This window comes from Ziziphus jujuba, chromosome 8, assembly GCF_031755915.1.
Source record: "Ziziphus jujuba cultivar Dongzao chromosome 8, ASM3175591v1".
In the NCBI taxonomy this organism is placed as follows: Eukaryota; Viridiplantae; Streptophyta; class Magnoliopsida; order Rosales; family Rhamnaceae; genus Ziziphus; species Ziziphus jujuba.
In genome coordinates, this window is record NC_083386.1 from 22,970,307 (window position 1) to 22,985,995 (window position 15,689).

General features: G+C 36.0%; 4 protein-coding genes across 4 annotated transcripts; all 4 read left to right on the plus strand.

Moving 5' to 3' along the window:
- The first annotated feature begins 61 nt into the window (after positions 1–61).
- LOC107427234 (ankyrin repeat-containing protein BDA1-like) lies at positions 62–1,533 on the plus strand. Its single transcript, XM_048470798.1, has 5 exons — positions 62–472; positions 652–669; positions 757–912; positions 1,046–1,204; positions 1,330–1,533. The coding sequence occupies exons 1-5, from the start codon at positions 62–64 to the stop codon at positions 1,531–1,533; spliced, it is 948 nt and encodes a 315-aa protein (XP_048326755.1).
- A 476-nt stretch (positions 1,534–2,009) lies between these two features.
- On the plus strand, positions 2,010–3,574 carry LOC112492883 (ankyrin repeat-containing protein BDA1-like). Its single transcript, XM_048470799.2, has 2 exons — positions 2,010–2,708; positions 2,825–3,574. The coding sequence occupies exons 1-2, from the start codon at positions 2,136–2,138 to the stop codon at positions 3,572–3,574; spliced, it is 1,323 nt and encodes a 440-aa protein (XP_048326756.2). The 5' UTR covers positions 2,010–2,135.
- A 289-nt stretch (positions 3,575–3,863) lies between these two features.
- Positions 3,864–4,552, plus strand: LOC132805088 (ankyrin repeat-containing protein BDA1-like). Its single transcript, XM_060819861.1, has one exon. It carries the CDS (start codon positions 3,941–3,943, stop codon positions 4,550–4,552), a length of 612 nt encoding a protein of 203 aa, XP_060675844.1. The 5' UTR covers positions 3,864–3,940.
- Positions 4,553–5,040: 488 nt separating this feature from the next.
- On the plus strand, positions 5,041–5,966 carry LOC107414063 (uncharacterized; the record flags this gene model as incomplete). The annotated part of the gene is made up of 1 exon (XM_048470800.2): positions 5,041–5,966. A coding segment is annotated over one exon (807 nt), but the record flags the coding sequence as incomplete, so codon positions are not given.
- Between the last annotated feature and the right edge of the window lie 9,723 nt (positions 5,967–15,689).

Below are 15,689 nucleotides of genomic sequence, written 5' to 3' on the forward strand. Positions count from 1 at the left end.
TCTTAAAAGTATCTGAATAATAGAATGGATGTGAGGCTCTCACAGGCTGCTCAAACTGGGAATGTCAATTTTTTACACCAACTGCTTCAGAACATCTCTTAATACTTCAAACAGCTGCGAAGACAATCCCTTGCACATTGCTTCAACCTCTGGCCATGTCAACTTTGTTAAGGAGATGATAAGTTTGAAACCAAGTTTTGCCAAAGAAGTTAATCAACATCGCTTTAGTCCCCTCCACTTCGCTTCTGCCATTCGGAACTTGAAGGTGGTGAAGGAGCTGCTAAAACGTGACAGAAAACTTTGCCAGTTAGAGGGAAGAAATAGATGGACGCCTCTTCATTATGCAGCAAGCAGAGGCAGGGTAGAAATCATAAGAGAAATGGTGGTAGCTTGTCCAGAGAGTACCAAAGTTGTGAATGTTCAGAAAGAAACCGCTTTGCGTCTTGCTATTAAGAACAGCCAATTTGATGCAGTCAATTTCTTAGTGAAATAGATCAGAGAAATGAAGATGGATGAGATGCTTAATATGAAAGATGAACTTGGAAATTCAATTTTCACCTAGCAATATGGTAAAAAGACCGCCAGGTTCTTCCTTTTCTTCTGTTTTATCCGTTGATGTTTTCTTATGCTTGACAATGTTTACAATGACAGGTTGGTGATTCTATTGAGGTAATGAGAAACTGAATACATTATTGTCTTGTTATTTCACTCATTAAACAGTAATGAAAATTGTTAGTATATTTAATCTCACTGCAGATTGTAGAATTCTTAGTTGGTACAAAAACTAATGCATCGAACTGGTTCTTAGTAAATGCTGTTAACCAGAGTGGTCTGACAGCACTTGATGTTCTGCTCAGTTTCCCAAGCGAAGCAGGGATAGAGAAATCGAGGAGATCCTTCGGAACACAGGAGGTAAGAGAGCAAAAGGCATAGATCTCCCTGCTGTACCTCCAACTCCATTAGAACCTGACAATAATTGAAACCAAGTAAATGATCCAATAAACAATCAGATTTCCATCTAAAAAAATTGGAAGATTCCTTCAAGTGCAGAGATTCAACAAGCAATGCTCGTAATGCACTATTAGCTGTAGCAATATTAGTAACAACAGCAACATTTCAAGTTGGACTTAACCCTCCAGGACGTATTTGGCAGGACAAAGACTTAAATGGGACTGCCACAACTCAATCAGCAGCAGCATATTTGGTAGGAAAGTCCATTTTGGGTTCTTACAGTTCAAAACTATTTCTTGGTTTTGTGGTTTTCAATTCCATTGGGTTTCAGAGTCACTTTACATGATTTATGTCCTCATAAGCAACTTTCCAATGCAGTTGAAATTTCAAATCTGTGTTGGTGCAATCTACAGTACATACGATATTGCAATGATCTTCATTGCACCAAAGGGCATTGAGCTATTCCTCGTTTTGGTTTTGTCTGTTTTACCAGCTATAATGCCATGGATAGCCTGGCTGATTAGGCTACTTGTAAAGATGGTTAGGGACTTGTCATATATCAGAAGCACAGAGCCACTTTAAGTAATTGAGGATGCAAAAATTATTCCCTTTATCTTTTATTTCTTCTCTGAAAATAATGTAATATTAAACTAAAATTCTAACATCCAATATTACAATATTAATGTTTATAATGTTTTCAATATAACTATACATGTTAGTCAACCTGTAATAAATAATATTTTTTTATAAAATAACATCTTCGATCCTCATTTAGTGAAATAATCATGTAATGTAAGTCTATCAAATTTTTTGTTAAATAAGAATAAACAAAACTGGACTTATAATATAACGGAAGGCAAAATAAAAAATATAAGTTGGGGCAGAGACGTAACAAGAATGAAAAACCATATATAAAAATATCTAGTTACATATAATATACCGATTGATCAGTTATTCAATTAATAAATGGTTAAGAGTTGAATTCTAAGAATGTTAATTTCTCTAGCTGAAAGCTAGCCTACTGATTAAGTTTAATTATATTAGAAACAAAAAGACTTTCTGGTTCTTCCAGTAAATTTCCTAAACTCTCATAACTCATATGAATATTTGGTTTAACAGACTTATATTCTGAGAGTTTGGAATTCAGTAGAAAAAGAACCTGAAAATCTTCCTGTTTCACTAAGATGGATATGAGGCTTTTCCAGGCAGCTGATACTGGAAATATCAATTTGTTACACCACCTGCTAGCACAAAGTTCCTCTATACTCCATACCATCGCTCTAGCTTCAAACGAAAATCCTCTACACATTGCTTCTACAGCAGGCCATGTAGAATTTGTTAAGGAGATGATAAGGTTGAAACCAGGTTTTGCCGAAGAAGTAAATCAGGATGGTTTTAGCCCCATTCACTTGGCTTCTGCTATCGGCCATTTGGAGATTGTGAAGGAGCTGCTGAAAGTTGACCGAGAATTCTGCAGATTAGAAGGAAGGAACGAATGGACAGCTCTTCATTATGCAGCAAGCAGAGGGAGGGTAGACATCATTAGAGAAATGCTATTAGCTTGTCCGGAAAGTATTGAAGATGTGCATGTGCACGAAGAAACTGCTTTGCACCTTGCAGTTAAGAACAGCCAATTTAAAGCAATTCATTTAATGATCAATTGGATCACAGGAATGAAAAAGGATGAGATTTTGGACATGAAGGATGAACTTGGCAATTCAATTCTTCACCTTGCAACATGGAGAAAACACTTCCAGGCAAGTATAATCAGATTTTTTTAAACAAATTTTTTTTACTATTCTTGGACTGGTTGTGGAAACTAGGTTTCTTTATTTTTGTTTCAAAAAAGTTTAACAAAATAAAAATGTGACAGGTTATAGAATGGGTACTTGGCAACACTGCAGCTGATTCAAGAGATGGATTGGTAAATGCTGTAAACCAGGGCGGTCTGACTGCTCTTGATATTCTACTCATATTCCCAAGTGAAGCGGGTGATAGAGAAATTGAGGACATCCTAAGGCATGCTGGGGGTAGGAGAGCAAATGATATAGCTTACCCTGCTGTAACTGTCACTGTTACTGACAATCGAACCCCGGTAACTGATGGCTGGAGAATGTCAGATTTTTTCTCAGGTGATTTGGTGAAGTACTTCAAGTTCAGAAGGGGCAGAGATTCTCCAAGCGATGCTCGAACTGCACTTCTAGTTATAGCAGTATTGGTGGCCACAGCAACATTTCAAGCCGGACTCAACCCTCCAGGAGGTGTTTGGCAGGACACAGACTTAACTGGGGCTCCCAACAAACCAGCACATTTAGCAGGGAGGTCCATTATGGGATCTTATAGTTCAGTTGCATATCTCTTGATAATGGTTCCAAACTGTATTGGGTTCTCAGTGTCTCTTTTCGTTATCAGCGTCCTCATAAGCAATTTTCCTTTCCAGTGGGAGTTTCAAGTCTGTATCTGTGCCCTCTACTTTAGTTATAACACTGGAATTACTTTCATGGCACCAGAAAGCTTAAATGGCTTCCTCACTGCATTTTCATCAGCTTTGCCAGGAGCCATGCCATTGGTAATTAGGTTGGTTAGGCTACTTTTAAGGACCATCAGGAAAAAACTATTCTAAGGCAGAACTATTAAATTAGCAGAAGTAGTGTGTATGTTTATGTGTCCGTGTATGTGTGTGTATGTATATTGGATATCATTGTTTATGCCTTGTATTTGGCTGTTTGAACAGTATTGAAATGATTAACATATTTAATATTCTGTCAAGTATTCTATTTCAATTAACAAATGAACAATACGATATTTAATTACTTGCGTACTTGTCTTGGAAAGCCTTGTAGTTGATTAATTAATGTTGACATATTCAAAGACAGGAAGACTTTCCTGATCATATTCCAATATATGAATCCAAATTCTCATCAATTACATATGAGAATAGGGGTCAACCACATTTTATGTGAAAAGATCTGAAATTATCCAAATAGAAATGGATAACAGGCTATTCGAGGCTGCTCAAACAGGAAATATCCAAATTTTGCACCAACTGCTTGCTGAGAATCCCTTCATACTTCACACAATTGAACTTTCTTCACAAGGCTTCAATCCCTTAGACATTGCTTCCACCGCCGGACATGTTGAGTTTGTTAAGGAGATTATAAGATTGAGACCGGATTTCGCCAAACAAGTGAATCAAGATGGTTTTAGCCCCATCCATATAGCAGCTGCTATTGGTAATATGGATACAGTGAGAGAGTTTATGAAAGTTGACCAGAAACTCTGCCGGTTAGAGGGAAGAAATCGATGGACAGCTCTTCATTATGCAGCTAGCAGAGGGAAGGTAGACACGATTCAAGAAATGCTATTAGCTTGTCCAGAGAGCATTGAAGATGTGACAGTGCAAAATGAAACTGCTTTGCATCTTGCTGTTAAGAACTGCCAATTCCAGGCAATCAATTTCATGGTGACATGGGTCAGAGAAATGAAAAAGGATGAGATCTTAGATATGAAAGATGAACATGGCAATTCAATTCTTCACCTTGCTACATGGAGAAAACAACGCCAGGCAAGGAAAATCTTATTACTTCTCATTTATTTTTAATTTTTTTTGAACATGTCAGAGATTGAACTAATTAATTAAAAACTATATCTGAGGAATGCATTTTGTTTAGTGTAGATCAAGAAAACTATTTGGCAATTCAACTTTTATCTGTTTCTAAATTATTTATACTTTAGACAAGGACGGTCCAATTAAGTTATAGAACGATGATGACTGAATTATTTTTATATTGCTAGCAAACTTATAGTAATAAAATTAATAATATTCAGGCTATCAACAAATTTGGTCAACTTCCAACTGAACTAGAAGAAGATATATTTATTTATTATTCCCCTCCCCCCCCAACTAGAATGTCCTTAGGCTACGACAAAGTCAAAAACAGACAGAAAAATCAATCAATGCACTGTTCTTGCCAATTAAAATTTGCCAAATGACAGAACAATAGGTTATGACAAACAAAAGATGATCATGATCATTATCATACTACTGGTCTAAATTAATATTATATTCCCCAATTGTATTATTGAAAAATAACATTTTCACAGGTTGTAGAATGGTTAATCAGCAATCCTGGAACTAATCCATTGCCATTGGAAGTAAATGCTGTAAACAAGAGTGGTCTAACAGCACTTGACGTTCTACTAATTTTCGCAAGCGAAGCCGGAGACAGAGAAATCGAAGAGATTCTTCGCAATGCAGGAGCTAGGAGAGCAAGAGATATGATCATGAGCCTCTCAACTACACCTCCATATGAAATCACTAATAACAATATTCAAACCCCATCAGCAGCAAATGGTCCAACCACATCAGATCTCTGTGCAGACAATTTGGTGAACTACTTCAAGTTCAAGAGGGGCAGAGATTCGCCAAGCGATGCTCGAACAGCGCTGTTAGTAATAGCGGTATTAGTAACAACAGCAACATTTCAAGCAGGACTTAACCCTCCAGGAGGTGTTTGGCAGGACACAGAGTCAAATGGGGGTCCAAGGAATCCTTCACATGAAGCAGGAAGGTCCATTATGGGTTCATATCACCCAGTAACATATTTACTATTCATGGTTTTTAACTCCATTGGATTCTCAATTTCTATTTATATGATCACCGTGCTCATAAGCAATTTCCCATTCCTGTGGGAGTTTCGAGCCTGTGTTTTGGCTCTCTATTTTACATACAACATTGCAATTACTTCCATGGCACCTAACAGCTTGAAAGTCTTCCTCACTGCATTTTCTTCAGCTTTGCCGTCTTTGTCCCCATTGATAGCCAAGCTCGTTAGCAAACTTATAATGGCTTCCAGAGGATTTCTTACACATCTCAAGCACAGATTTACTTGTTAAAGTGCTGTTCTCAATGATTATTATTGTTTTTTACTTATTTATTTTTGTTTATTATTGTGTGACATTGATAAATAAATATACTGGGAGTATGATCTTGGTACGTTGTGTTAATAAGAGGATAAAGCGCACCGTTTTAAAGTTCCTCTAGTTATGTTTTGTTGTAGAATTCTGGAACTAATTTCAGAATGAAAAATACTAACAAGAACCAAAAAATTTACCGAGCTTCGGCCAAAAATGACCTACGTCCTCGTTGCTCAGGTGTTGAGCTTTCTGCACTATGTAAATATAGTGTCTACACGCTGTTACAGATTCTTTAATGAAGGATTCACACAAGAATTCCCAAAACCAAAACCCAAGAACCCAATACACCCATTCACTCTTCGATCTCCACAAAGATCTCTCTCAAACCCACGTTGAGAATACAAAGAAAAACAAGAAAGAATGGCTGTCAAAACTCAAAGGATTCTTCTTGCACAAAGCTTACACGGGTCTGCAATTTTCTCTCTGTTTTCACACCCTGTTTTCCTTCTATATCTGATATATATATATATATATATATATATAAAATAAGACCAGAAAAATGCCCATCTATTTATCCGAGACAAGAAAACGGTGCGTTCAATTAATCCCCAGCAGCTCCAACGTCCGAGACAAGCAAGCTGTAAAATAGGCAGCTCCAACATCCGAAACAAGCAAGCTGATGCGGCAGCAAAGTGTTGTCGTTTTGAAACCTGGAAATCTCCTCTTTTCTTTTTTCTCTGACCAGCAGCTTGTAAACACATATATAGCTGACTAGATTTGAGGATTATTTTACTCACATGTTTGGCCTGTAATTTTGTATCCCTCAACTTGTCATGTTTTAACCATGTTCACATGTGTTAAATTCTTATGTTCTGCAACCCAATTTCTTAGCTTATGGTATACTTCATAAATTAACCGAACTTATCATTATTATTATTATTATAAAACTTGTTAAATTAGTCATTAATTATAATGGCTTATAGAGGATTTCTCACACGTCTGAAAGCACATATTTGATTGTTAAAAAGGTTTCCTCAATGATTATTATTTCAAGTTATTGTTATTATTATTCTATTCAAAAAAATATCATTTTTGACATCTTTTAAATTGGCCAAGGATAATTTCTTTTTAGAAGTTTATTACACTTCAATGTCCTGTAGTTTGAAAAAATTGCAAGTTTTCAACCTTTAAATTTAAAATGTTAAAATTCAGACCATGGAATGTCAATTTGTTTCATTTTGATTCAACTAGTGGTGGTTAACATTATGAGGGTATTTGTTTGGATGACCTATTTTCCAATATATACTTATTATTATTATAAATAGTAAGGCCGATACTGTAATTTTGGAATAATAAATATTATGGAGCAAATGAAGGACCTGAATAAGGTCCATAGGATATTTTAGAGATCACAGTTCTAATTCTTTGAGATTTTGAAGAACCTGGTTGATTTGCCTTTGATTTGGAATCAACTATTTTATTGGAAGTGAGTGTGAATTGATGTTCTGCGTGGTTATTTTTCAACTTGAGTAAAATATAATGGAAAAGATAGCTTCGATTGGAAATAATTGATGCATGCCATTGATATATAATTGACAAGCAATTTTCCCATCGGGACATCCTAATAGAGTTAATGTGCGGATTCAAATATGCCATTTTAAAAATATGCATGTATTTTGAAATAACCATGTATTATTAGAATAATATGTTTGAATTCGCACATTACTCTTGATTGTTAACTTTATAAGGATGGTGTGATGAAAATCGAACTATAAAATTAATAACTTTAGAATATCTCAAATGATTCTATGAATTATAATCTATGTGATATAAAAACTGAAAAGGCTTATAATTTATGTAACATTAATATTTATTCGATAGACATTCAATTCTTAAATAAATCTCTAATAATTCTATTTAAATCCCAAATAATTAATAATGTATATATTTTATCTTTTTTCTTAAATAAAATAATAATAATTGATAATACTTATATATTTATATTTTTCCTTGTAAAAAAAAATTATATTCCTGATAAATATTATTTTGGAGCCATTGGAGTTTTATTTTTTATTTTTTATTTTATTATGAATGAATGTCTATATTTCACATGTAGTCAATAAAATGTAGTAATTCCTAAAGGCATTGGAGATGCCATTGATACGTAGAATTCATCATTTGTATTAGCAACATAACTAAAATACACGTAGCAAGCATTCATCACGAACACTATAAAAACAAAGATCAAGTTGTTTTGGAACGCATGCAAATTGCTTGCATGCATTGTATAGGTGTTGAAACAAAGTCGGAAAATTTTTAACAATCTGTCGTCTTCTAAATTTGCGAGCGTGCCATTTCAAACCTGTAAAAGTTCAAAAAAAATAAAAGAAAAATATGCAATAAAAGAAAAATATGCGCAAATTCCTCTGACAATTGTATTGATTATTGGAAAATAAAAATAATATTATAAGGTCCGATTGCCTTAATAATTAAAAGACTTTTAAAAATAAAATTTCAACTAGAAAACAACTAAAAACAATAAACTAGAGAAAGTAAATTCTAATGAGAATAAATTAATTAGTCTGTATTCTTATAGTCGTTCGTGAATGTGTGTAGAGGTCCTTCTCAAAGCCAATAAAGATCCTATTTATATATGTAGAGAACTTTGTGTTGCTTCACGTGCTTCCGATGTGAGACTTTTTCTTTGCTTTTTCAACATTCCAATTTCAAAATTTCAATTTCTACATATGACAATTACATGACCACTTAATCTCCAATGGATGTGGAATTAAAGCTTCTTAATTAATCTCCCAATAATAATATTTCAATATATTAATAATATGACCCAAATATTTGCCCCCCTTGCTTTGTGAATTTGAAGTGGAACGTAAAAATTGCAAAGCAATATTGAACTAGCTCTCCGGCCTCGATCTTTTAACTTTAATGCATGCTGACCACATTGTCTTGCCAAAAATCATCTATAGCATTTTGCTATTTAATTGCATGACTATGTTTCTTAGCACAAGAATCCCACACAGCATCCCCATACCAATTCCTTTGCTCAAGTCATGTGCTAAATTACTATGCTCAATATTTCATTAAACAAGAAAGTCCTACGTTGCTTCTAAAATTGTCAAACCCATGCTCTCCAATCTTGGCAATCCATCTTGCATATCACGAGTAACCAAAACTGCACCTTAGCCATACAAAACAAAATCCATCCAAATTCCATTCAATCTTCTCCAAAAGTTGCCAAATCTACTAATGAATATCCTTACTGACAAGTGAAGAATCAAAAATATAATATCATCCAATGCCCACCTCAATTAATCCCTTTAACAAAGAATATATTGAAGAGATTATATATGAAAAGAAAAAGAAACATTTGACATTCCACGTTGCAATTCCCTCTCAGCACCAAGATTATAGGCCGAAATATATCTATGACAAATAATGCTTTCCTATTTCAAAGGCAAAAAATACCTTTCAATGAGCTCTTACGAAGCTTCCCATTCTAATCTCTTAAAGAGAATATGCTATGCATTCAATAGCATCAACTTTCTTTCCCAAAGTTGGTAAACAAATATATATGGATATTATATACCAACCTTACACGGTTTCTTATCTCCAAGCCAAACCAAGAATTAATGTATATATGACTTCCAAATCCTAGCTAGCCATACAATCTCAAAATAATAATATTGATGGCCATTCGACTTTCCAATCATGAACATAACTCCTGCATCCATTAGCCACATTTTGCCTTATTTTACCAACCATGATATTACTTTCCACATTTATATCAAAAAATCCTTCCTTACCAACCATGGTTTGACGCGGTGCAATGACCAAAATTAGTTCTCCAGACGTGTATTGGTTTTCTTATGGCTCCCACCAAATACGTTAAATTACCATAGTAAAACAATTCCTTCTTATTAACCCCGAATACTTTACTTTCACAAAAGCCTCCATCCCAAGTTTCCAATTTAAAAAGGTTCCTCAAATCTTTTCCAAATTTCGTTATACTGCATATATATCTCATGAAGACAAAACAATCCTAGACATATATATTAAATATATAGAATTCCCATCTCAATATCCACGGCCGGTCCTCCATCATTCCTCCTTCAAGCATAAGTTCTCTCCATCCCGCCTCATACTATCCATAAGTCACACGCAAATTTCATCTGGTGCAAGATCACGGCTCCACAGGTAAGTCTTGAAGTTTCTTCATCATCAAAATCTATACAGACTAATTATACACGCACCCCTGCTGCACTTGTTTCATTTTTTTCATTTTGTATCTCTTGTTGATAAGCTTCTCTACCTTTATTAATGGCAGCCAATACCACCCCAAGTACTGCCTCTGCGTAGAAACGGCCTACTAATAAAGAGCTTGTTTTCCTTCCAAATGGTGAGATAACCTGTCTACAGAAAGGTAAGTTCAGCTTCTCTTGCTTCACTTACTGCACCTGTGACCTTCTCCATGCGTGGCTTCTTGTGTTTGCTGCCGACTCTTCCGTTCATTAATCAGCCGAACAAGTGTATATATTGACTTGTTTATCTGCTGCATCCTGCACAAAGCAATGCTCCCACCAGCACATCTGTTCACATCCTCTTGTTTATATATATATATATATATATATATACGGAAATTCTATGGTGAGTACGGTCCGCATGAGGACCGTAGTATTAGTGACGGTTTTTTATAGTATTAACGACGGCTTTTTAGAAAATCGTCACCAATACTATGAAAAACCGTCACCAATACTGTGGTCCGCATGAGGACCGTCCGCACCATAAACGGACTGTATATATATATATGTGTGTGTGTGTAAAGCTCGGACAAAATCCATAAAAGCACACGGTTTCATATGCTTTGTTTTCTTTTCTTTTCTTTTTTTTTTTGATATATATATATATATATATATATATAAACATGTGAAACATGAAGATTCTCACCAAGGCACACGGCTCCATACATGTATATGGCAAAAGGTATCCACATGTCTTTTGTTTAGCCACACAAACTTTCTCTTGGCTCCGTGTATATATATATATATATATATATGCACACACACACACATATCTTTCAAGTATAGTGTCTTCTTCTCTAATCCGAATACCACTTGGAACTTCAATGATTGGTGGACCAAGATTGTCAATGCTATGTTTCGGTGTCCTGTTGAGGATGTTGCCATCTATGTCTTTTCCAAACACAATCCCACCACCAAAGCTATCGATGGTCAGTCTGCACAGACTGTGGATTCATTTCTACCTCCACATCCCAACCAATCTCTAGACATTAGTGAGTTTTTATGTAAAAAATAGCCTTCAGCAAATGTAGTTTTGCCTGAACTAATTGTTTTACTCCTGCAGGTTGTTCATCTGACATCCAACTTTTATCCTCTTCATCTGCCGATGAAACCACTTCCAAAAAACAAAAAAAGTGGGACAACCCTATACCCCCCAAATCATGTATAACTTAACACCGTAAATGTGGTTTCAGTGTTATTTATATTAAAATTAATTTTTCTGATAAATGCAGAAAAAACCACACCGGGTACGCGAAGATAAAAAGGCTATCGTCCCATCTTCTCATGGCAATCAATCTCCAACAAATGACATGCATAGTGATATTATTGATATAGAGGTATGTCACCTTTGGCATTTTCTTTCCATTATTCATACATGTCAACTCATTAAATTTCTCTTTATCATGACAGAATGGCCAAATTTTGGACAAACACTCTCCTTCTCATTTGGCCAAATCTTCTATTTTGCCTTTGGTGTCTTCGGCCTCGTTTGCCATTCCCAAACCTCCCTCCATCACAACAGGAAAAAATCCAAGGTATATATATACCTATATATCTTACACTTCTAGTTATTTCAAATGTTGACATAATTTTCTTTATCTGTTATTTTATTTTGCAGGAATCTTTCATTTTTCCAGTTGAATTTAACCTTGAGAGAATATTTTCCTTGATGTTGATGACCTTCTCGGACCATTGTTGCCTACTCTAGCTGTAGAAACTCTAATTGTCACTCAAACCTAAGCAAACAATTCTAAAGTTGAAAAAGTCCAATTAGCTTTTGACTATGTTGTTAGCTTTTTCAAAGGACGTTTTGAGGCCTTAATTAAAGATGAAGCACGAGAAAAATTAGACAAGTCATTCAGCATCATCAGCAATACTTCTTTACTGGACGCTAACGTTCGTTCTCGTGCCTCTGAGATCCATTCCACTTTTCAACAGGATGTGGATTCCTTTTTATCTGCACAGTGGGATATTGACAAGGCCGAAAAACTTTCCACTCCTTTTTCTAATCTCCAAACTAATTTTGCTTCCTTGCATACTGACCATTCTGCAAAAAAACAAGAAGCTACTGCTCTAGCTATTGAGATCAAGGAGTTGAAGGAAAAACTATCCACTGCAGAAGCTAATCTCAGGGAAAAAGTCAATCTGCCAAGAAATTGTCTACTCAAGCCACTTCTGTCAAAGAGAAAATTATCACTACCAAAGAGAAGATCAAAGCAATTAGAAACAGGAGATCTTAAGCTGAAGAAACTATCCAGCATTGTAATGGATTATGGGAAGCTTTCAAAAAAACATCTTATGATGTATTCAGGGAGCAGTAGCCTCTCTTTTATTATTTTTTTCCCTTCTCTAGATATTGTTTTATTTGTTTTGTTAGACCCATCCATTCAATTTTATAGCTCCTTGATAAATTTATTCTTAGCCGTTTGTCGGCCAAACAATTATATCTTCTCCAAGTTGTTAAGTCTTGTTTAAGATTGGCAATGAAAGTTCATCATATGCCTGAGCTTTTAACTCAGCGTATAATAATTATATTTTATGAACGGCCAAAATCGGCTAAGCCACATACAAAAATGACAAATAATGGACGTGAAAATTATGGCCTTAAACTTTATTAATGCCAAATGATATAATGAGTATAAGACTTAATCTCCTGTTTAATGCACCTAACTAATCTCTTTTGCCTTTATTGTTTCATGAACTTCCCAACTAGTTGGGTAAAATTTCTTTAAGAAGCGGCTATTGATCGGGTTGGAATGCTTTGTACCAACCATGTCCTGAAGTTGATACGCTCCCTTCCATAATATTTTGGTGACAGTGAACAGCCCTTCCCAGGTAGGAGACCATTTGCCATATTTCGGATCTTTGGAACCGATTGGTAGGATTGCTTTCCACACTAAGTCCCCTTCACCAAAGTCCTTGAATCGCACTCTCTTGTTATATGCCTTTCCCACAGCCTTCTTCTGTACTTGGAGATGATCTAGTGTAGCCAATCTCACTTCGTCCAATTCTTCTATCTCCTGCATCATGGCTTGACTGTATTCGACTGGAGTAAGGTTGTGTTGCTAGGCAATCCGTAGAGATCTCACAGTTACTTCCATGAGTAGAACAGCATTGTGCCCATATGTTAATGCAAAAGGTGTAGTTCTCAGTACCAGATCTCTTTGATGTCCGATAAACCCACAAGATGCCTTTTAGGACATTATTTGTTGCCTCGGCTTGACCATTGGCCTGAGCAAAATATGGGGTTGAATGAGTGAGCCTGATCCCATACCTTTTGGCGAATGTTTCAACTGCTTCACCAGTGAATATTGTTTCGCAATCGACAGTAATAGATTCTGGTATGCCGAATCTGTGAATTATATCTTCTTTGATGAACTAAATCACATCGGCTTGGTTCACTGTTTTCATCAATCGTGCCTCAACCCACTTAGTGAATTAATCGGCAGCAATGATGATGAATGTATGCTACTTACTCGATGGAGGGTACACCTTTCCAATCAAATCCATAGCCCAACCTCGAAACGGCCAAGGCTTGACTATCGGGTTCAGTAGTATGGCTAGGATGTGCTGTATTGGACCAAGACGCTGACAAGCCGTACAGCCTTTGGCATAATTAATGCTGTCAAATAGGATAGTCGGCCAATAATTGCCATGTCTTCGTATCAACCATCTCATTTTTGTTCCTGCTTGATGCGCACCGCAGATACCTTCATGTACCTCGGCCATTACTAACATTACTTCATATTTGCCTAAGCATTTCAAAAGTAAGTCGTCTTGGCCTTTCTTAGATAATTGCTTGTCAAATAAGACATATTGAACTACTCTTAGGCGAGTCTTTCTATCATTCTTTCCATTCGGATTCTCCAAGTACTTTACCAACGGAAATCTCCAGTCATTTTCATCTATTTCTACACAAAAATATCTCCCGTCGTGAATCTTTCCTTCAACATTGAGAGATTCCTCTTCCGAATACTTATGACCTTCTCTGTCAACTCGGCTGAAATATGTACTCTTGATGCTATCTGGGCCATCTCGTTGGCCTCAAAATTCAATTCCCTTGGAACATGTTGAAGGATTACATCATCAAAACTTTGTATAAGTTTATTTGCCACCTTGTAATATTTAGATAAAGCCAAGCTATGACAATTGTATTCACCCATCAAATTTTTCAGGGCCAGCATTGAGTCGCCAATTATTTCAACTATAGACGCTCTCAGTTCCTTCAAAATTTCCAAGCCGATGATTAAAGCTTCACACTCGGCTGATTATTTGAACATTCAAAGGCGAGTTGGAATGAAAATTGTGTCTTTCGTCCTTTAGGAAATTCAATTACAATTCCCACCCCTATTAAAGTATGCGTCCTTAACCATTCAAAACTCAATTTTCAAGGTGTAAAGGAAATTGAAGCTATCTCTACTGGATCCATTTCACCCTCCACCTCCAAACATGGATGGTCGGCCAGAAAGTCTGCCAAAGCTTGTCCTTTCACTGCTTTTTGGGACATGTACTTAAATGTAAATTCTGACAATGCTATTGTCCACTTTCCAATCCACCCTGTGATAATTGGTTTTGATAGCATGTACTTGATTAAGTCGGTTTGAGAAATAATAAACACAACAGTCGGTAACATATAATGTCGTAACTTTGTTACTCCAAAATACAACGCCAAGCATAAGTTCTCTATAGGAGAATACTTTAACTCGTTTGGCGTGAGAATTCTACTCAAGTAATATACAGCCTGCTCTTTTCCAAATTCATTATCTTGGGCCAGCAAAAAGCCAACGAAATTTTCTGCGACTGAAATATAAAGTTTGAGCGGCTGATTTTTCCAAGGAGGCATAATGACTGGTGGTTTTGCCAGGTATTCTTTTATTTGATCGAATGCCTCATGGTGATGACTTTCCCATTCAATTCCTCTTCATTCTTCAATTTTAGTAACTCTGAGAAATGTTGAATTTTTCCAGATGTATTAGAGATGAATCTTCTAACGAAGTTGATCTTTCCAATAAGACTTTGCAGCTCCTTTTTATTCCGTGGTGGTTTGGCTTCCAAAATTTCCCGACCTTTATTTTTGTCAACCTTAATACCTCTTTGATGGACTAAAAAGCCTAGAAAGTTACCTGCAGAAACACCAAATGCACACTTCAGGGGTTTCATCTTCAACTTGTGTTTTCTCATCCGCTCAAATGCCTTTCTCAAATCAGCCACATGATCTTTCATGACATCCGATTTCACAACAACATCATCAATATTAACCTCTAGAATATGCCCAATTATATCATGGAAGATTGCATTCATTGCTCTTTGGTATGTAGCTCCTGCATTCTTTAGACCAAATGGCATGACAACCCATTCAAATGTGCCTATTGCCCCTGGGTACCTAAAAGCTGTCTTTGCACATCCTCTTCTGCAATGAAAATCTGATTATATCCGGAATGTCCATCCATGAAGGAAAGAATTACATGCTTGGCCGCTCCATCCACAAGTAAATCCACCACTGGC